Source organism: Diadema antillarum, unplaced genomic scaffold (assembly GCF_040938485.1).
Source record: "Diadema antillarum isolate AM-2024a unplaced genomic scaffold, OU_Dant_1.0 seq00000049_RagTag, whole genome shotgun sequence".
NCBI classification, from domain to species: Eukaryota; Metazoa; Echinodermata; class Echinoidea; order Diadematoida; family Diadematidae; genus Diadema; species Diadema antillarum.
In genome coordinates, this window is record NW_027271158.1 from 1592434 (window position 1) to 1616707 (window position 24274).

At 37.1% G+C, this 24274-nt stretch overlaps 1 protein-coding gene across 1 annotated transcript in view; it reads left to right on the forward strand.

Moving 5' to 3' along the window:
- Positions 1–24274, forward strand: part of LOC139725545 (uncharacterized) — a 62172-nt gene that overhangs the window by 11544 nt on the left and 26354 nt on the right. Inside the window, exons 2-3 of the mRNA XM_071636632.1 lie at positions 19513–19634; positions 21494–21607. Coding sequence (XP_071492733.1) covers positions 19513–19634; positions 21494–21607 — 236 coding nt within the window. The remainder of the gene's footprint in view (positions 1–19512; positions 19635–21493; positions 21608–24274) is intronic.

A 24274-nucleotide genomic window follows, 5' to 3' on the forward strand; every position in this document is an offset into this window, starting at 1 on the left:
GAGCGAGCGAAGCGAGCGAGCTTGAAAATTTTGACATTTTACAGTCCCCAAACTGCCGTTTGTAGCTATATTTTTTCGCTTTGGAAATTAAGGGGAGGGGGCGCACCGGGCGCAACTGCTGGCAATTATTGACAGCAACATCAGGAGAATTGCATAACGATTAAATGCGAGCGAGCGAAGCGAGCGAGCTTGAAAATTTTGACATTTTACAGTCCCAAAACTGCCGTTTGTAGCTATATTTTTTCGCTTTGGAAATTAAGGGGAGGGGCGCACCGGGCGCAACTGCTAGCAATTATTGACAACAACATCAGGAGAATTGCATAACGGTTAAATGCGAGCGAGCGAAGCGAGCGAGCTTGAAAATTTTGACATTTTACAGTCGAAAAACTGCCGTTTGTAGCTATATTTTTTCGCTTTGGAAATTAAGGGGAGGGGGCGCACCGGGCGCAACTGCTGGCAATTACTGACAGCAACATCAGGAGAATTGCATAACATTAAATGCGAGCGAGCGAAGCGAGCGAGCTTGAAAATTTTGACATTTTACAGTCCCCAAACTGCCGTTTGTAGCTATATTTTTTCGCTTTGGAAATTAAGGGGAGGGGGGCGCACCGGGCGCAACTGCTGGCAATTACTGACAGCAACATCAGGAGAATTGCATAACGATTAAATGCGAGCGAAAGGAAACGAGCGAGCTTGAAAATTGTGACATTTTACAGTCCAAAAACTGCCGTTTGTAGCTATATTTTTTCGCTTTGGAAATTAAGGGGAGGGGGCGCACCGGGCGTAATTGCTGCTGGCAATTACTGACAGCAACATCAGGAGAATTGCATAACGATTAAATGCGAGCGAGCGAAGCGAGCGAGCTTGAAAATTTTGACATTTTACAGTCCCCAAACTGCCGTTTGTAGCTATATTTTTTCGCTTTGGAAATTCGGGGGGGGGGGGGGGGGGGGGGGGGGGCGGGCGCACCGGGCGCAACTGCTAGCAATTACTGGCAGTAACATCAGGAGAATGGCATATAACGGTTAAATGCGAGCGAGCGAGGCGAGCGATCTTAAAAATTTTGACATTTTACCGTCCAAAAACTGTCGTTTGTAGCTACATGTATATTTTTTTCGCATTGGAGGGAGGGGGCGCCCGGTGCGCCCCCTGGATCCGCCACTGGTAGTCAAGGGTGTCGGTTTATGTTCATGATTGGGGGAGGTATGACCAGCGAGGGGGCGTCGAAATGACCAAGCGGGAGAAGGATGTCCAAAATCTGTACTTTATATAGAGCATCCCCTAATTTGTTTGTGTTTGTGAGTGTGTGTGTTTCATATAGATGGAAAAGTTAGGAAATAGCCAAGGTCAAGTCTTATTATTGGCAATGCGAGGCATTTTAATATAGACTAGTATGTATAGCAACACTGCATAATCAATGATCAAGCTTTGATAGCAAATGTGTACAACCTATCAAACATCACATTGCGCAACATTGCAGCGACTCTTTTTGCCATTCCGATATTCTGAGTCACTGCGCACATCCTGCTTGTATTCAAAATGCCAACCAGGAGTCACGCTGAATCACAATCTTTTGTCGACTCCGGGCTTTTTGAACAATGTTATACCTCTTTATTATGGGGCAAGTCCAAGATAACACGCGCGTTACGTATGGGACATTCAGAGACTTTTATGACCTGAAAAATAGTGTTAATGGCTTTTGATCATATTAAACTTTATCATGGTGATTGATATCTAGGAGAAGTATAATCATGCAAAAAATGGAGAAAAATGACCTTCACAGTTATATTCTAGAAGAGAAAATAAGTGCCGTTACGTATGGGACCAGAAAAATTTTGTTTTTTTGAACATTTTTTTCAACCTCAAAACTCTCTGAAAGTATTTCATTCTACAACTTGTAACTCACTGTGATGAAAGTCACAACACTCAAGATTATCACAGGTAAGTTTCTTGTCATTAGGTAAAAAGCTCTAATTACAGGTTCTGATTAAAGACAGACATGACGTGTTACGTATGGGACAGTTACGTATGGGACAGTTTGTCCCCCATTCATTTAGTGTGTGAAGAACCATGTTTATGGGTATTTTGCATAATTATTGAAGTAAAATCAGTTGAAACTACTCAAATACTGATCCAGATTGTCAAGGAAACAATATTCCCCAAATATTCACCATCCTAATCATATTCAATCATATTTTTATATTTTTATGACCAACCTGAGTATGCATGCCCTTTGTCCCCCATTCGTTTAGTGTGTGGAGAGACATGTTTATGGGTATTTTGCAAAATAATTTAGCAAAATGCCCATATAAAAATTTTTTGCATAATTATTGAAATGGAATCAGCTGAAACTACTCAAATACTGATTCAGATTGACAAGGGAACAATATTCCCCAAATATTTACCATCATAATCATATTTAATCATATTCTATATTTTTATGACCAACCGGAGTATGTACACGTGTATGCCCTATTTCTATCAGGATAGTTACTACTGAAAAATTGAATAGTTTAAAGTGTTTACTTCCATTGATGATGGGCAGTTTGCCATTTTGTTTCAATAAAAAACAACTTGACACAAGAAATATTAATTTCTATAAATAAGCAATACCTGCTGCGTGGAACCTCAGTGATCGAGTAGATATATGATGTCTGTCTAGCAGTCAGGTCATTGATTCGAGTCACACCTCAGTATGTATACCCATGAATTTTGTCGTGGCTATTATTGAAACCTGAATAAGGACAATTTTTTGTATCACTTGCAATAAAAAAAAAATCGTTTTACTTTATATTTTTTTAAATATTTATATCACAACCATTTCAAATTGGATCTCCGTCACTAAACTTTGAATTCCTCTTGTCTTAGGATTGTATGCTCTTTAGTAATTCATATAATTGGTTTCCAATCATCTCATTAAATGTTGAAAACTGAATCCCTGTTTCTACAAAAAACTATACCATCCCTTTAATGCTGATTTTTCATTGTGTATTTTGCCATTTTCCACTCCCCTTTCTGAAAATTGTTCAGTCAAGTACATGTATTGTTTAAAGTGTCTATAACTCAAAAAGTAGTTACAATGTTGGGATGCTTTCTTCAGGATGATTGACCATTTGTGTACTGAGAGACCTTCCCAGCTAGCTACATGCATTCACATGCATTATGTATGAGGATGTCCCATACGTAACGCATTTGTCCCATACGTAACATTATTTAAATGCCTCATAAAAAATATTCCTTTTGCTGTTTTTTCTTTTTTCTGTGGTATTTAATTTCTCTAAACAATAAATTAGAACTTTCCAAAAGGGCATTAATATAACCTTAGCAATTTCAGAAAAAACCTAAAAAAATGACCTCAATTTGTTACGTATGGGACATCTCATGATAGGACACGAGCTAATTTGCATAATCATTTGCATAATCCCTAAATTTTCATACAAAGTTAAACTATTTGATGAACTTCTTATGTCCACATATTAATCAAATATCATTTGCTTTCCTTTGAATTAATATGAATTTTTATAAATGTCCCATACGTAACGCTGTGTTTCACAATTATGCAAATGAAGCCCTTGAAATTTGCATAGATTTACGTAATATAATTTTTTCCTCCATGGAAATCAAAACTTCAACTCATAAGCTTCAAAATGATACCAAACATGTCAATATTGAGCAAAGATGAATTTTTGCCTTCTGAGGGGACCTTATCTTGGACTTGCCCTATGGTTAAAAGAAATCTTAGAAAAATATCTTTTTTTCTTGAACATTCTTTCATGTCGATTTCAAAAGCAGTTTACAATCCCTTGAATTACCATTTTCGTAGGTTTTTTTTTCCCTTGTTTCTTTTTTTTTTACCAGCGGATTGGGGGGGGGGGGGGGGACACGTGCCCCCCCCCCCCCATGCCCCCCGTAGTTACGCCACTGTTCCTAGACCTAGATATCTAGTGAATTTTAGGCGCAATAAAGTCATCCAACCACAATTTGTAGACTCACACTCAGTTATCTTTCAGTTTTAACTTTCAGTCATTGAAAAAATTCATATCTACTATTACTAAAGATTACCAAGTCCATGTGCTATTACTAATTACATTGAGTAGCAAGTAACTTGCTACTCCCAGAGCTTCCAGAGCTTGCTGCTTCCAGTAGGCTATACTGACTGTACTTGGTAGTCAGTGGCGTATCTAGGGAAAACGGCGCCCGGGGCAAGCGCGAAAATTGTGCCCCTAATTTCTGAAAAAGTGTTCAACCCCAACCTCATCCCGGCAGGGACTTAACACAAAGTCCTCATGATATGCTTTTTGAAGCACTTAAGAGGGGTCTTTTGAGGGTGATTGAAATGTAATAGGCAACCCTAAATTTTGATATATTTTGGCGAGCGAGCGCAGCAAGCTAGCCGAAATTTTTTGTATTTCAGCTTTATACATAACATGGAATTCCTGTCATTTTTGGTTATTAAATCTTCGAATTACAATTCTAACTATAGTGACGGCCTTATAGATAACGATTTATACCAACAGTGTCCAACCCCATCCCGGTAGGGACTTAACAAAAGTCCACATGATATGCTTTTTCAAGCACTTAGAAGGGGTCTTTTGAGGGTGATTTAAATGTAATAGATATTGAAGAATTTTGGCGAGCGAGTGCAGCGAGCGAGCGGAAAATTTTTGTATTTCAGCTTACAAAACATGGAATTCTTGTCATTTTTGGTTATTTAATCTTCGAATGACAATTCTAATCAAGATATAGTGACGGTCTTATAGATAACGATTTATACCAGCAGTGTTCAACCCCAATCCCATCCCGGTAGGGACTTAAAAAAGTCCACTTGATATGCTTTTCGAGCACTTAGAAGGGTTTTTGTGAGGGGTGATATAAAATCTGATAAATTTTGATAAATTTTGGCGAGCGAGCGCAGCGAGCGAGCCGACAATTTTTGTATTTCACCTTGCAAAACATGGAATTCTTGTCATTTTCTGGTTATTAAATCTTACAATTCTAATCAAGATATAGTGACGGCTTCATAAATAACGATTTATGCCAACAAACTAAGGACTTGGAAAAATACTCTAAATTACTACGAGTGAGTGAGCCGAAATTCTTATATTTCCACGTCATCACTACGTTTTGTTCTTCTTATTTTTTTTTTTTTTGATAAATTTTGGCGAGCGGGCGCAGCGAGCGAGCCGAAAATTTTTATATTTCAGCGTTACAAAACATGGAATTAATGTTTTGTTTTCATCTTGTTTGATTTGGTTTTCTGCCCCCTCCCCCCCCCCCCCCCCAATTCTCCTTCCCCCCGTCCGGGCGAGGGTTTTTTTTTTCTTCTTCTTCTTCTTTTTTTTCTTCGTCGGTTTTTTTTTTCTTCTTCTTCTTTTTCTCGTTTTTTTTTTCACTTGCCCCCCCCCCCCCCCCCCTAGATACGCCACCATGGCCACTGTCGGTAGTTGATACTACTAACTTAGCATGCAATGTGCCTATAATAGGCTGCAGCGCAGCATGCATTGTACACACATAATATTATGCATCATATACAATTTACGGTACCGCGTACGGTATAATACCGGTAAACGCTGAACATTATGCGCAATGTACGTGTATCTCCGCGATTCGGTCAGAAAGCAAAGCAGGGATCGGGAATGTCTACTGTTTGCGCGTCAGCTTCGCGCGCGGTGCGGTAACGTAGTATTAACACGTACTGTACACGAGTTCTTTAGTGCGTATATTATGTAACTCCATAATGTGTCATCGTCCACACAAACATTAAGATAAAACAAGGAAGAGAGAGAGAGAAAATGAACACAAAAGAAAGGAAAGGCGGAATTCAAAACGGAAATAAAAGCGGTAAAGACAGCTTTTGTTTCATTTGTCAACATCTAAACATTGCTGAAGAGGGGTGTTGAACAGCTCAAACACCTCCCTTTTGCCCAAGGGAGGTGTTTGAACACCTCAAACACCCCCCTTTTGGCAAAGGGGGGTGTTTGAACACCCAAAACACCCCCCCTCGGTACGCCCTTGATTAAAGGGATGGTACAGTATTGGTGGAGATGAGAATTGGGCTTTTAAAGGACAAGTTCACCTTCATAAACATAAGGATTGAGAGAATGCAACAATATTAGTAGAACGCATCAAAGAAAGTTTGAGGAAAATTGGACAATCGATGCAAAAGTTATGAATTTTTAATATTTCTGTTTTGGAACCGCTGGATGAGGAGACTACTACAGCTTGTGAGTCATATGCGTACAACAGTATAAAGAAAATATAAAGAAAATTCAACATATTTTCACTTTTTTCGCATAATAAGAGAGCACTTGACTTGCCTCTTTCTAAAGGCAGGGGGAATAATATTACCCATAACATTTGTCGGTAACGAGTCGGGGGAATGTGTACTTTTTTCATAAGATGAAATTTTGTGAAATTCTCTTTATATTTTCCTTATATTGTTGTACGCATGTGACATCTAAGTTTTGCACACACTGCAGTAGTCTTCTCATCCAGCGGTTACTGCACAAAAACTTTAAAAATTCATAACTTTTTAACGGATTGTCCGATTTTCCTCAAACTTTCAATGATGTGTTCTACTAATATTGCTACATTCTCTCAATCCTTATGTTTATGAAGGTGAACTTGTCCTTTAACTTTTTGCGAGATACCAAGAAAACACTGATGATATGGTACAGAGCATACCATTTTAAGAGGAATAAAAAGTTTATTTGATGAAAGTCGGGTTTGGAACGACTGAAACATCCAAAAACGAAGTAAAACAAAGCAACCGTAATAAAGTGTGGGTCCCACACTTTATTAGAATCGCTCTTTTTTGGATATCTCAGCCATTTCAAAACCAATTTTCATCAAATAAACGTTGAATTCCTCATAGAATTACATGCTCTTTCATATTTCATAAGAGGTTTCTCATTATCTCACCAAAAAATGCTAGAAACCTAAAATTACTAGTAGGTCTCAACCAAAACTATACAATCCCTTTAATATAAGAAAAATGTGTTGCCATGGTAACCACTCATTTTTGTATCAAATTGAACCATTCAATCTATAAAGGTGAAATTTGGTGTGTATGATGCTCTTTAAGCACGTAGTGTTGCAAAATGTCCTTTGTATTTGTTTCGGACAATGCGTTGCCATGGTAACCACATTTTTTTAAAAATCCTGTGGAGTGAACTTCTTCCACAGTTTTCAAGCAATTGAAACCAAATTTGGTAGGCATTATGGCCCTGAGGTATAGATGTGGAACACATAATTTTTGTGTTTGTCACACAAACCATTGCCATGGTAACCACAATTTTACCAAAACCTTGCAGATCGAATAACTTTTCCATCATTCAAGCAATTAAAGTCAAATTTAGTATGTATCATGATCTAGAAGTGTAGTTTTGCAAGACACCAATGTGTTAGTTTTAGGAAAATGTGTTGCCATGGTATCCACTCATTTTTGTATCAAAATAAACCATTTAAGCTATGAAGGTCAAATTTGGTATGTATGATGGTCTTTAAGTGTAGTGATGCTGGGGGAAAGCATGTTTCCATTTGCTGTAAGTTTTATACTCAGTGTCAACTCTGTAATTGTACAGTAAACTAAAATTATTCTGTTTCCAATTTGACAAGTGCACAAACTTGGTATTAACGTCATTGTCCTCATGACATCACATACTATAAAGCAACACTAGGGGCGGGGGTAATAATCACCTTCAGTGATAATTCTAGTTAAAAATCTGAAAAGAAAGGGATGCTCTTTTGCAACTTTGAGGATTTGTAGCTACAAATATTTTATATCATATTTTCAGCTTAGTGCTTAAAACACAAACACACACACCACCCAAACAAACCGAAAAGGCATTCCAAGAAAATATGAAGGAGAGCCTCAGTTTGAGGCTGTATGATACTTCATGCAGAAAACATAAATGTACCATTATGCCTATGACATCACAGCCACATGGCCTGGGAGACTTGTAGAGGCATCTCTGGAGAAAGCCATGTGACAGTTTTATGCCATTCAGAAGATCATGACCCTCTGAAACTTGTCTGATCTTACTACTCATTTCATGGATCCTAATATTTTCATTCACTGCTGTCATTAAACAGGAAGTTTTCTCCTTTTGGGTTTAGAAATATAGATGTTTCTTTTACTTTGGTCTACTGACAGTTGCCCCTCACAATCAATACTATCGAAACTTAAATTTGTTCCATCTGTATATGGAAATCATATCGTTATGCCCACTTTTGTAGTGCTACGTGAGCTCTCTTACTGTTTGATTTGTGCAATTGAAACGTGTGTTTCCTGTGTCTCAGTGTCAATTGTGAATACCCGAGAGTGAGCTGCATCTCCACTAACATTATGCTGTGCATTTTTTGTTCGATAAAAAGGGTTGAAAATTATAACTGCACTTTTATGTACATTTATACCTTTATGGGTGAATACCAATCAGCTACATGCAGAACTTGCTCAAAAGCTAGGATGTCTTAAAGGGATGGTACAGTATTGGTGGAGATGAAAATTGGGCTTGTAACATTTTGCGAGATTTGTACCAAGAAAACACAGTTTATGAAATAGTATAGAGCATACCATTTTAAGAGGAATTCAAAGTTTATTTGATGAAAATCGTGTTTGGAATTACTGAAACATCCAAAAACAAAGTAAAACAAAGCGATTGTAATAAAATGTGGGCCCCACACTTTATTAGAATCGCTCTGTTTTGGATATTTCAGCCATTTCAAAACCAATTTTCATCAAATAAACATTGAATTCATCATGGTATTACATGCTCTTTCACATTTCATAAGAGGTTTCTCATTATCTTACTAAAAAATGTTGGAAACCTGAAATTAGGTCTCAACCAAAACTATATGATCCCTTTAAAAGAATGGTACAGTTTTGGGTTGAAGCGTAGCTTCATGTTTCTAACTGGTGAGATAATGACAAACCTCCTATGAAATATGAAAGTGCTTGTAATTCCAAGAAGGATTCAATGTTTATTTGATGAAAATTGGTTTTGAAATGGCCAATATATCTAAAACAGAGCAATCCTAATAAAAGGTGGGACCCACCTTTTTATTAGGATCTCTTTGTTTTACTTTGTTTTTGGATGTCTCAGCCATTTCAAAATCAATTTTCATCTAATAAACTTTGAATTCCTCTTAGAATGGTATGCTGTGTATGATTTCATAAGCAGTTTCTTGGTACAAGTATCTTGCAAAAAGTTAAAAACCCAATCCTCATGCCCACCAATACTATACTAACCCCAAGCACTCCTACTTGACTAGAAGTTGCTCACAGAAATACTAGCTAGTAAATGATTGAGTGTGTGTGGTAAACTGTGCACCATGACATCAGAGAGTTGGCAGACTTATACTTTTTCAGTAATGTGCTGTAGGATAACACATCGTGCGCTTTTTCATTGCAAAAATTTTTCATGCCCATGCATCGCCATGTTAGTAAGAAAATGAAGAGCACATATGTGACACATTTCGGTGCTTCTGATTGGCTACATTCTTGGACCCATTTTATAATTGATATCATTTTACCTCTTGAGAATTGTTTTTGCCTCTTGGTGAAAGGTAAACAAGCAAGAGTGGTATCTGTCACTTTTGAGATCATGTGGAAAAGTTGAAAGGGATGAAATTTGGCAGAATGAATAATGGCAATTAAAATTTCATTTCATTTGCAAATTGCATTTTCTTCAACATGAGAAAAGCCATTCATCATAACCTTTAAAAAAAATATGAAATGCAAGTTATACATGTAGGCCTTTACGTTTGTCAATCTCAAAATCACATGAGAGTCAACTTGAATGTTTTCATGCATGTATACTCTTAAATACAGCTGTATACATGTATGTCGATTTTAAGGGAATACAGCAGTATTTAATAGTAGAACACATCAAAAATTTTTAGGAAAATGGAACAATCTGCTGATAAGTTAAGGATATTTAAAGTTTTAGTGCTGTCATCACTAGATGAGAAGACTACAACACATCATGCATGGACAGTGATATACATGTAGAATATAAAGAATATAATACAACATATTTTCACTTTTCTTTCGTAATGAAAGAGCTCTTCACTTTACCTCTTTCAGAAAAGGTGGAAGGATATTTTCTTTAACATACGTCAGTAGCAATGTGTAAATTGTACTTTTCATAAAAGAATGAAGTTTTGCAGAATTCTCGTTATACAATGTATTTTCTTTTTCTCATTATCCTGCAGTGACATCACAAATGGTTGTACTCTTTACATCTAGCGATGGCAGCACTGAAACTAAAAAAATACTCTTTTGATTGGATTGTCAGATCTTCCTCAGATTTCACTGATGTGCTCTACTAATATTGCTGCCTTCACTCAATCCACTTGTATATTTGGGTTTCACTTTCTGTTACAAAGTCATCACTCAGTCAGTAAAGAGATAGCAGTATCAGTGAAGAAATTGACATATTTTTTTTCCTTGATCTGAGCATGAAGCTGAGCTGAAGTGTTCAGTGTAGTTGAAGATAGGGAATGGGCATTAAAAATGTTGGGCTCAGACTTCACTCAATCTGAACATGATATGGACTTGCACTGTACATTAAATGGCCTCCTTACTCTGCATTGTGACTAGTGTGTCATGGGGTGTCTACTTCTGGCATAGAACCAACGATTCCAAATGACTTTCAGGGAGATTTGGGCAGATGATGAACGCAAAGCTGTTTTGATTTTGGATTTAGAAAAGTCTTTCTGAAATGGCCAAAGAAAAAAATGCAATTCAAAACACATTTCTGTAGAGATGACAACTCAAAGTCATTTCAACTGAAACGCATCAATATCTTGGACCTACCCAAAGCAACTACATGATCTCAGCTCCTCAGGTCAAACGGCACAATGGAGCTGTATAGTGACACAGCCTTCCTGTCTCTTTACTCTTGTGATAGAGATGATGATAAATGTTACAACTTGAGAAATGCCATCCAAAACACCTTTGCAAACATGTTTTGATAGTGGATACTGTAAAACACAATATTTTCACAACATGATATTTTTTTTTGCAAATTGGAGGCAATGGTCTTTCTATTGGCATTAAATTTTTGGGAAGGGCCTTTGGCATTCAATAATAGTGTAGACAAGAACTTTTGTGTGCATTTTAATTTTGCAAATCCCGGCTCTCATGATATTTGTGTAATTAAAACGCATGCGCATATTCCTCGTTTTACAGTATTGAAACATTTTTATGCCTCCGCCACGAAGTGGTGCCGGAGGCATTATGTTTTCGGGTTGTCCGTCCGTCCGTCCGTCCGTCTTTCCGTCCGTCCGTAATGAATTTTGTGGACAAGGTAACTATCAAAACCTGTTGAGGTATCCTAATGAAACTTGGCATGTATGTGTATTAGGGGGTGAAGTTGTGCCTATCAACTTTTGGGTGCACGTGCTCAAGGTCAAAGGTCAAAAGGTCAAGGTCAAATACATAAAATTTCACTATTTCCACCATATCTATGCAATGCCAGAAGATATTTTCTTGAAACTTAGTGTATACATGTATTACCCAATTTAGATTCTCTGGTGAAAGTTTGGGTCATGAGGTCAAAGGTCAAAGGTCAAAAGGTCAAGTAAAAGTATTAAAACTTCTTTTTTTTCTCTGTAAATTGGAAAATTGTTCAAGGTATCTTCATGGAACATAGTATATACATGTACTGACTGGCAGTGATTATCTAGAGAATGTAGGGTTCATGGGGTCAAAGGTCAGGGGTCAAAGGTCAAGTGCAACACTTCAAAATTGTACTATTTCCCTCATGTTCATGCAATGCCAGCAGGATTATTATTTTTTTTTACACTTGGTGTATGCATGTGTAACCTAATAGAAATTCTCTGGAGAGTTTTTTTTTTCTTTTTCTTTTTTTTTGCCTCAAAGGTCAAAAGGTAAAAGATCAAGTGAAAGTGCTGAACTAACTTTTCCTCCATATCTCAGAAGTGGCTCAATTTATTGTGAAACTTTCTGCATATTTATGCATGTTCTACCTGAAAGTGATTACTAGTATCTTATGAATTTTAGGGTCAAAGGCCAGATGAACATGGTAACAATTTACTATTCAGTACAGAAATTGCACTTTTTCTCCATACCGGTACCATGAAAATTACTCAATGCATAAATGTATGAATGGGTCAAAGTCAAGTTAAAGTCCTTAAATCCCCAAATACATGCTCTCCTATTCATCCAATTAAACCAAGGTCAAGGAAGGTGAACATTCAACACATTTGTGACAAACTTGTCATTTCAATATTTTGCCAGTTTTGTGAAAATGTAATCACACATTGTCCACATGTACTATCTAGACCTATTAGGAAAATCATGCATTATGGCGGAGGCATACCAGTCGCCATAGCGACATTTCTAGTTCAAACATTCATTCATTCATTCATTCATTCATTTATTTTTCATTTCCAACAAAAACATATAAATATATTACAAAAATTGAATACAGTGCATAAATTTCATCATACAAAGTAAAGGATAAATTTACAGAAAACTTGTAGGTATAGGAAAATGTTGGAAATGGGGAGGAATGCTAAAAAGCTGAGCTTGTAGGCTGCATTCCCCCCACACGTAATACAAGAAATTATATGATCGATAGACTGATAAGCATTGAAAATGGATGAAACAAAGAAACTAAGACAAAAAGACCTATAACCTAACTTGTCCGGAACAAAAACCCTGAACAAATCCCTACACTACACTAAGTCGCTGTCATGCCGGAAAAGAGAGGAGAGAAACAAAATAGTATGTGTGTGTGTGTGTGTGTGTGTGTGTGTGTGAGTGTGTGTGTGTGTGTATGAGAGAGAGGGGGGAGAAAGCAGCTTAATGCGTGGTGTGAAGATAAGAGACAAAAAAAAAAATAGAAGGACACGAGAGGTAGTGGATGGATGGAGCCGCTTAGCTGTAATTCCAATAGAATATAAGGTTGGATTTTACACTTCTTTGCAACCAATAAAGAATCAACAATTCTTATAACTGTTCAAAACATGGCAAGATTTGAAACACAAATCTTAATGTGTAGCTGTGGTAGATCCCATTTTATGCCAGTACTCATCCAGGTGGATTTTTGTACATGGTTAACCCACAAGCCACCTGATTCCAAGATTCTCATCCTAGAAACAGGCAGAAAATACCACAAGTACAAGCCATTCGTGACAACTAGCCTGCTACGTGCTGTTTGCATCCAAAGTTCATAAAGAGGTAACACTGTGCTGCACACTGGCACCGGTCCGACGGTTCCTGACAAGTAAAAATCACTGTCAGACCATTTTCAACATTTTCAGGAATGAACCAGTATAAAATGGACAAACTGGTCCAACAGATGAGTCGGACCAGTAGAAAAAAATGGGTTAGTGTGCAGCCCTGGGTAAAAGTATTTGAGATAACACTAGTCTTCAGAGCTTATTATGCCTCCGCCACGAAGTGGTGCCGGAGGCATTATGTTTTCGGGTTGTCCGTCCGTCCGTCCGTCCTTCCGTCCGTCCGTCCGTCCGTAATAAATTTTGTGGACAGGGTAACTATCAAAACCTTTTAAGGTATCCTAATGAAACTTGGCATGTATGTGTATAAGGGGGTGAAGTTGTGCCTATCAACTTTTGGGTGCACATGCTCAAGGTCAAAGGTCAAAAGGTCAAGGTCAAATACGTAAAATCTCACTATTTCCTCCATATCTATGCAATGCCTGAAGATATTTTCTTGAAACTTAATGTATACTTGTATTACCCAATTAAGATTCTCTGGTGAAAGTTTTGGGTCATGAGGTCAAAGGTCAAAGGTCAAAAGGTCAAGGTCAAATACGTAAAATCTCACTATTTCCTCCATATCTATGCAATGCCTGAAGATATTTTCTTGAAACTTAATGTATACTTGTATTACCCAATTAAGATTCTCTGGTGAAAGTTTTGGGTCATGAGGTCAAAGGTCAAAGGTCAAAAGGTCAAGTTAGAATATTAAAACTTCGCTTTTTTCTCCGTACCTTGGAAATTGTTCCAGGTATGGAACATAGTATATATACACGTACTGACTGGCAGTTATTATCTAGAGAATCTAGGGTTCATAGGTCAAAGGTCAGGGGTCAAAGGTCAAGTGCAACACTTCAAATTTTTGCTATTTCCCTCATACATGTATTTATGTAATGCCAGCATTTTTTTTTTTTTTTTTACACTTGGTGTATGCATGTATAACCTAGATTATATCTGGAAATTTTCTTTTTCTCTTTTTTTTTTTTGGGGGGGGGGGGGGAGGGGGTTGCCTCAAAGGTCAAAAGGTCAAAGATCAAGGGAAAGTGCTGAACTAACTTTTTCCTCCATATCTCAGAAGTTGCTCAAGTTATCTTGAAACTTACTACATATTTATGCATGTTCTGCCTGACAGTGATTATCCTATGAATTTTAGGGTCAAAGGCCAAAAGAAAATGGTAACAGTGTACTTTTCAATACAGAAATTACACTTTTTCTCCATACCTTGAAAATTACAGTATTCATACACTTATGAATGGGTCAAAGTCAAGTTAAAGTCCTTGAATCCCCAAATACATGCTCTCCTATTCATCTAATTAAACCTAGGTAAAGGAAGGTGAACATTCAACACATTTGTGACAAACATGTAATTTCAATGTTTTGCCAATATTGTGAAAATGTAATTATACATTGTCCACATGTACTATAGACCTATTAGGAGAATCATGCATTATGGCGGAGGCATAGCAGTCGCCTTAGCGACATTTCTAGTTTTCACAATATACGTTTTATGCATGTGCAAGAATAATTCACACAACTTATTAGAATTCTGCAAGATTTTCTTTTGTGGACTTGACTGCATTGGGTATAATTTTTCAAGTAAACTTTAATACAGCATTTGTGATGACACAGTGCTTCCATACAATAATTACCCTCAGCTATCCGTGAATCAAAACCAAAAGTGATTTATTAGGACTTATTGGTGTACATTTACATAATGCAGTCTTTTACGTGTATACCTTTGAAATGAAGTGTCACCGAAGGCATTGTGGTGTCAGGTTGTCCGTCCGTCCATCAGAACGCCCTTCCGTCCATCCTTCTGTCCATCCATCTGTCCATCAATTGGTGTCCATCACTACTGTGGACAGTATACATAATCGTTTGAGGTATCCAAATGAAACTTTGTGTACCATGTACTGTACGTTTGTATGTATGAGTGGATGCAAGCTGTAGCCACCTCCCTGCTGTAGGCCTACAGTACATATCAACTTGTGAGTGAAAGTCAAAGGTCTAGGTCAAATTCTTAGAATTTTACATCATAAACAAAAATTTACACAAATTGACACAAATTGTTGAATTTGCATAATTTTCTATGTATGACTGTTGCAAAATTTGCTCCTTGCTGTAACTGTGACAATTGCTCTGGTCTTATTTTCTCCAAGGATGTAGAGTTAGGGTTAGGGTTGTGATAGAATCGATGTGGAGATTAGGATTAGGATTAGGATTAGGGTAAGGGTTATGTTTGTGAGTAGGTTTTATGTTTGTCTCTGTGTACAGATATTTCATGGGAGCAATTAATTGTCAAAGGAACAAATGTCCATGGAACCATACATACTACCACAAGGCTATGATAGTCTCATTCGTGCATACACACGTACCTTTCTGTATCAAAGCTGCTTATGAACAATCAGATGGGGACAAATCAGCGCCCACCTTTGAAGAGTGATTGTCCTCATTTCATTCTATACACTTAGGCCTACATTCGACAGGCTTCCAGGAATTTTTTGCCAGTGTGGTTAACTCTTTGTTAAGGGGATCTGATGTCCGACATGATGTCATTATGATTATCTACATGTATACTCCCACATACACAGGACCAGAGCCTCTTTATACTGATAGGTACCATAATAGACTAATAATTCTGTGTCACAGGAAAGAATAAGGGAATCATGGGCAACCAAGCCTGTCTGCAGCAGATATCTGTCTGTTATTAGTTCTGACTTCTGATGTTGGCCACTCCATTCTCTGCTGGGAACCCTTCCAGATGTAGTGTTTTTGTATTTAATTCATTCAAGCATTATTGATGTCATCTTCATGTGGTGTATCAATATTAGGAGTAGCAGTGTCACTGTGATTAATATGGTACAAGGACAAGAAGTGTTTTACATTATCTTTAGTTGCAGTTCTAGTTTTGCTAGTTAGTAGAGGTGATAATAAATGATATTCATATTGTGCAGCTACTGCAGTAGTAATGGTTGTAGTAGTAGCAGTGGTGGTGGTGGTAGTAGTAGTAGTACAAGACTGATTTCATAAATATATAGTGGGCTGAAAATAGTGGGACGATATTTTCCTGTAGCTCCTCAATATTTCCTGCAATGTAGTCACTGCAATGTATATTTGAGTAAACCTTGATTCATGGAATAATCTTGACTCATGGAAGAAACAGTATATTTTACTTCCTCTTTCCTTCCTTTTTTTATGTGTAGGTTTCAGAGCAAAATAAATTGTATATTTGCAGCGATCATGCAGAGTTCAACTTGCAGACTTTGATGATACAAGGAGGATAAAACCATTCAAAGAAAACCTTTTCATGTACTTTCACATGTATATTAGCCATGGATTGGTTCTGGATCTCAGAGCAAGGGGGAAGTTGAAAGTAATGAAATGCAAAAGTCTGCCACATTAGTACTAAAGTTAATCCTAAAGAGTGATGGCCACATTTTTCTTACAATGTATCGTACAAAATACAATTTAAATTTTAACCCATATTGGGCCGTCTTTGGGATATTCCGTAGTTCGTCCGAAAGCCGCAGGGACCACATACGGAATATCCTGTTATAGTAAATGAAATGACATGTGAATTATGTCATTCACTTCCGCTGAGTACTATGACTGTACTATGCATTGAATGGCAGCATGTTATATATCATATTAAAGAGATTGTTTTCCTCTTTTTAATGATATATATCTTTTCTATGTTTCTTTCATTGCTTGCTAATAAAGAGCGATTGTTTGGAGAGTTGTCTGTTTGTCGGCGTGTGTGCGCGAACGGTGCTCGGCCACTTGGGTGTTTGTTTACACAGGTTCGCTGGCCCGATATGGGTTAATATACCATTTTAATTTCTCAAATTTTGTGAAAGCCAAGATTCACAAAATCAAAATATAAGCAAAAATTCTTGTTTACACTCAATGCAATGAATGCCAGTAGCAATTTGCGAAAATTTCATGCTGTGAAAATATCTTGCTTTATACTGTGTTTCATTGTGGCCTTCATAGGCAGTGCATGTACAAGGCCTTCACAAGAAAATATTCAAGATGTGATAATAAACTGCAAGTGTAGAGTATGTCTCTGTAAGGTGGTTGGGGTTGGTGGATAACTACAAATGAGGGTATGATGGCATAGTGAAGTTGACTATACAGGTGGAAGAAGGAACTCAACAAAGCACTCCTATTCAAATCCCCCACAAGTGACAAAGAGGGTTTTACTAGTGAAGAGTCAGAAAAGAGGAATGTACTGACTGTCCAGTAGCAGTAACTGTTCTTTCAGATTAGCAGACCACAGGGCCATATTAAGTGATTATGTGTTTTGAGGGGTTTTTTTGTGTTTGTGTCTATTGCTTCAGCTATGCCACAGAATATTGTCTTGATATTTGTAAGTATTTGAAAAGTTTCAGTGCAGAGGTGAAGAACTAGTTACTTAATTTGTCAAAAATCATCCGATTCATCGTTTGGTGTGGTGTAATCTGGCATGATTTTTGTTGTTGTTGCTGTTGCTGTTTGGGGGAAACTTCCTACTTTGTAGTGTTCTAGTTTCTTATGAAGATCTTACAGCCTTAAAGGACAAGTCCACCTTCATACACATAAGGATTGAGAGAATGCAGTGCATATAATTAGTAGAACATCAGTGAAAGTTTGAGGAAAATTGGACAATCTGTTTCAAAAAAGGAAGTTTTGAAGTTTTAGTGGTGACATCGCTGGATGAGGAGACTACTACAGCTTGTGATGTCATATGCAAAGACCAGTATAAAGAAAATATTAAGAAAATTCATCATATTTTCACTTTTCTGGCATAATAAAAGAGCACTTCACTTGCCTCTTCCAAAAGGCAGTGGGAATAATATTACCCTTGACCTATGTCAGTGATGAGTTGAGGGAATGTGTTTTCTTTTTTTTAAAAATGTAATTTTGTGGAATTCTCTTTATATTTTCTTTATACCATTCTATGCATGTGGCATCATACAATATAGCAGTCTTCTCATCCAGAAGTGACTGCACAGAAACTTAAAAAATTCATACTGGTAACTTTTGAACGGATTGTCCGATTTTCCTCAAACTTTCACTGATGAGTTCTGCTGGTATTGCTGCATTCACTCAATCCTTATGTATATGAAGGTGAGCTTGTCTTTTAAGTAATTCTGTCAGAACTAATGGTAAATTCAGCAAGAGAAGACTGAGGGGGTTTTTTTGCTCGTGTAAATCTAGTTGTGAATACATTATATTGCCTCAAAAATACTAGTCAGATATTTCAAAGGTACCACAGGACAAGAACTTTGTTTCTGCTGCATGACAAATGTATATATATCTATCTCATAAACATACACTGTATGTCACAACCATTTTCATCACAAAAACTCCAAACATCTCCACAAAAGGGACAATGGGTAATCTGTGGCCAGCCTGTCTTTGACACTCTGTAATGGCACATTGCTTGATGCAAGTGATACAAGTTGTATCGCTGGCCTATGCATGTATTCTATACCGGTAGCTGGCCTGTACTGCCAATAGATATGCAAAGTGTTGCATATAGGAATTGTTATGCAGTTTTATTGTTGATAAATTCAGTTAACACTAGCAATTATTTCTTCTTTTTTATTTCCTCACAGAAGCCAAAGCCATGCCATATTTTATTGGCATTTGTTTTTAAATTGCATTATAAAAAAACAAAACCTCTCCTTTAGAATTAATTTGACAGTTCTCCTTTTAATCTGCAAGTTTTATGTAAAGGCCATTGAGGACGAGCAAATTTTGCTTTAACACGCATTTCCCATGGACACCTACCCAAGGTCTTCAAATTTGTTATGTGCTTGTAAATAATAAAATTCTGTAAATAAACTGTATTATAATGTAAATAACACAGTCTGCAAGAATCTTCAGCCTATTGAAGGAGGGAGACTTAATCAGAAGAAGAAGAAGAAGAAGAAGAAGGTTACTCGGTACCGGTAATAGTCTTTTAACGGGTTAAACTTCCTTTACCTGCTGCCATCACCTGTGCTGGTTGCAATCAATAGGTATCTGAATGTTGTGATGGCCCAAATAGTTGCACATGAAAACCCTAGCTTAGTGCATTCTATCTTGTCATGTTACACCTTGACATAAAAAGCAATCAATTTTATAGGTATTAGATGATGCATGATGCCCTTTGAGACATAATTAGTAATGCCAAGGTGAATGAAATTCAATGTCGCTAATTCTCATTTTGGTTTCATATTTGTTGATGACTGTATACTCTTCTTCTCCCCCCCCCCCCCTTCCCACCCCACACAGTCTCCACAGCATTATTAAAATGGTCGTACACCGAAAGCAATGCAAGTATACCAAACCTCTACTCTTGCTGGTCAGATCTGGACTATGCTCAGCAAATGTTAACACAAGAAGCCATTGATCAGGTGAGTATTAAAGGGACAGTACAGTACTGTTTGAGGTGGGGATTCAGCTTTATAACATTCCTAAGTGAGATAATGAGAAACCTCTTATGAAATATGAAAGAGCATGTAATTTGAAAAAGGATTCAATGTTTATTTCATGAAAATTGCTTTTCAAATGGCTGAGATATCAAAAAAAAAGTGATGATAATAAAAGGCGACAGGCCACGCTTTTATTGGGATCTCTTTGTTTCACCTCGTTTTTGGATATCTCAGCCATTTCAAAACAGATTTTCATCAAATAAACTTTTGATACCCCTTAGAATTGCATGCTCTTTGTCATCTCATAGAGTGTTTTTTTTTAATATCTTGTGAAACGTTAAGAGCTAAATCCTCATTGACCAGAACTGTACAGTCCCTTTAAAGGGGAAGTCTCCCCTCAATGAGTAAGATATCTTGTTCTTTCTATTCATAGCGATTAGCATCAAATGATATAAGCAATGAATGTAACAAAGTGTTACAGAAATCTAACCAAATGTTTGAGAGTTTAAAGTAGGTTTAGATTCCAATAATGATTTGTAGTTGCAAACAGAGTACATACAATGTATATGTACAATACAATGCAATACCAGCACTATAGGTACAGTTGTACTTATACAGTAGCTCTCTTTCATTACAATGAGTAAACATGTATCACACCACTTCACAAAATGATAATATCAAACTTACACTTAGGGCGTAGGGAAAATATTCACGAATGAGAAATTCGAAATATACATGGTGTAGGCCCCTATAGATGTATTTGTGATTGTATGAACAATCAAACCAAATATCACAAAATTACAAAATCATGCTGGATACCATGCCAAAAGTAAATGTCATTGGGTAACAATATGGAACTGATGGTACAAGCATGACTTTTTATTAAAAAAAAAGAGAGAAAATAGCAGCAATTTTGGACTCAGAATGACGCTGTAGTCTGAACACGCATTCTTACAATGTACATACACCTTACATACATGAACCTTCACATACAGGTATGCATACATATATACCAACATGCATGAATGAATGTATAGGATGGACAAAGTATTAATACATATTTCACCTTGACATAGATACGACCATCAAAACCTGATATTGAATGATACGAACACTGTAATGGCTCACCGTAAATTTCCCCTCATGTTTTGATGGTTTCACTGACAGGAAAGAGTCTCTGTTACACTCATTACCACTCCAAAACACCTTATTTTTTTTTTTCTATGTAATACACTATATTTCTGGCAATCCAGGACAATGCATTGACAAACATGAAAGCTGGATTCAACAGATTTTCTTTTACCTGGCAAACCCAGCATTCTGCCCAAAATTTATAATAATGATTACGATGCAATGGATGACTTGAGGAGTTGTTCTTTGACAAGGAGTAGTCAACCGAGAGTATGTTATGTGCTGAATTAACAAGAATGACATTTTTTTAAAACAGTATTTAAGTTGATTGTCAGACCACTAGGCCTTCATGGTGTAATGAAGATAATTGTAGCAATTATAACCGATAGTGATTTCAGGTATCACTGCTGCAATCAAAATACTCATAACTGAGTCTTCACTTCACTTTTGCTTGTACTTTAAAGCAAAATATTTGTCTAAATTTTGAGTGACATATACACATACATTGTATCTTTAGAACTAGAAAGGTATTTTACTTTTCAGGCCTATATGGAGTTTTTTTTTCTTGTAAACAGACATTTTTAGTTTCATGGTAGAACAGACAAATGCTGTTTTCATGATTTTATGTATCATGCAATTGCATATAGCATAGAAACACAATTGTTATCTCCACAATCTAATATTCTATTTTTCCCTTGTTATATTTCCAGAGTGTAGAATACAGGAAAGTGTTCAAAGACATCAACGCAGAAGGCAAGCGACTAAGTGAAATACAGAAAGAGAAGGAAAGTAGTGCCAAGAAGGTATCAGCCATAAAGAAACAGGTATGTGTCATCCTCTTCCTCCCCATCTCCTCTGCTTCTGCTCCTTCTCTTCTTCTCCTCTTCTTTCTCCTCCTCCTCTTCTTACTTCTTCCTTCTCTTCCCTTTTTTTTTTGCTTCCTCTCTCGTTCTCCATCTCCTTTTCATTTTTTTTAAATTTCTTTTTCCTTTAAAAACTTCTCCTCATTCACTTGCTCTTCCATGTTCTTCATTATCATCATTATTGTTAATTTCCTTTTCTCTTATTTCTTTCACTTTCTCTAACTGTATTTTGCTTGTGCCTCCTTCCTTTTTGATATTTTTTGGGTCTTCTAATCCTTTTTCATCATCTTTGTGTCTTCTTTGTACTTTTGTCTTCTTTTTCTTTTTCTTCATCATCATCATCATCATCATCATCACACTGCAAAAAATGCGGTGTTAAAAGTGTAACACCAACCGGGTGTCAAACTGTGGGTGTTAAATTTGGTGTTAAATTGACACAATTTGACACCCTTCGGTGTTAATTTAACACCAACATTCTCTCATTCATTGGGTGTTAGATTCTCGGTGTTAAAATGACACCCAAGTGGTGTTATAGTTTTGTCATGAAAAGGGGGTTTTCACTAATAACACCGTATCGGTGTTAGTTGTCCACCAGAGAAAGTCACGTGTTCGCAGTCCGATGATCTCATTGGTTACACATGCCAATGCCTGAAATTTGTTGCTGTGGCGCGGAGTCGTCAACGTCTGTCATCGCGATAGTCAGGATTTCGATGTCGTCTGGGGCTAAAAATGACATTGAATCTATGATGGTGACTTTGCTAAGTCTGTCAGCGGGGATAAGTATCTTTTAAGGTAATTATTTCCTTTACCAGTTATTTTCTATCATAAACGATGTGCATGATTTTCACGGATTTCATCGCACATTATAGACAACTTTGTCTTTGCACGCATGTAATACTATAGTATACTATGTAGCGCAGCATACTAAGTACATGTAGCCTATAGTGTTTGCCATATACATGTAATAGGCCATAACACCAACGCGCTGCAGTGGTGCATTGAGTCCGAATTTCGCTGAGGGTTCCTTTGTCCAATAATTGCATTTTAAAAATATCATCAAATTTTAAATATAAAAGGTTCCGTGGCATTTTGTATTGTTATTGATGTAGTTTTCTTACCTGTGAGGCCCTGGTGCGGATCTTTGTTAGCGCGCAAATCATTACCCGCTACTGACGTGCACGAAGACGAAGTTCGAACAATGTTTGTGTGTACATGTTCGTAGGTTTGTACATGTTCGTAGGTATACTGGTAGGACCCTAGGCCTACTATATTTTTTAGTAGGGCCTACTGTAACTGTTCTAGATCCAAACTGTTAGGTTTAAATTAGTACTAGGTACTAGTAGCAAATATCGCTCTAAAAAGAGCGTGAATACCCGATTAAAGGGGCTGGGTGGGGGGTTCTCCCGACCCGATTTTTGTTTATCACAACAGGTTTACGTGATGTTTTCAGTAGCTACAGTGTACACGTACAATAGGAACGTAGGGGCCTATATAGGACGCTAGTGTTTGCGCGTGGATCTTACGTTAGAATCTACTAACTAGTTTCTAATATGAGTACTACTATTTATGAGTTTGCTAACCGCTTACAAATTTACATTATATAAGAATATGCTCTTATAAAGTTGATGACGTCACATGCATGTAAAACCGGTATTTCAACCGAGTCCATGTTAAGACTCTAGACTCTAGATCTAATTGTAAGGTGCGACTCACTGCGAGTTCAAGGGTAGCGAGAAACAGAATCACAGCCCATATTAATAACTGGCAGTTGTTCTCTGTCTGAGAACTGATCCTAAATTTCACAAATGAGTCAAAATGGAATACATGTATCATCGCTTTTTTCATGATTCAGGTGAGGGAATATACGTCTACTTTGATGGTAGTATTTGTTGAAATAATCTCTTGAAAAAAAAAATCCCTTCTGGAATATGCCTCTTCCCCATACTTATGTTATTGCCACACTTAATGATATTGGCAATAGTGCCCTTGAGAATCTTGAAAATGACAAAATTGCAAAAAGACCTTTTATTATCTATCTAAAAAACCTTGAAAATGAGAGTAGATCAATTGCAAAATGGCATTTGATTTTTCCATTTCTCCTCAAATAATATTTGCATAAATGTACACTGCATAAAGATGATGAATACCTGGAAGCAGGATATTATTGCCCCCCCCCCCCCCTGGTGGCTAATTAAAACGAACTTGAAATTATGAGCATATCTCAAGTAGGTATATATAATAGAATCACCGACTGAATTAATCTGAAGCCACCTGAACAAAACCCTTTGTTTTCTGCAGTTCTGATCAAATCTTTCATGCACACAAGATAAATCTGTTTCATGCACTTGTATCATCCACAGTAAATACACTAGTGCAGTTATGTGGATGTTCAGTACTTTGAATCCTAAGCCAGTGCATCACACCTTGCGCACCAGTTTGACAGTTTGTGGACTTGTAGCCACTTGATAATTATGTATGTTCATGGTCCTTACACTTGCAGGTTGAACAGTACTTCTCACTCCTTCTCCCAGGCAACGATGCCAAGCTTTTTTGAGCAGTGGCCAGTTTTTGGTGGAAGGTCTTGTCAAGCTAGCAAGAGGAAAGCCTTCACAGTCAAGCTGTTGAGAT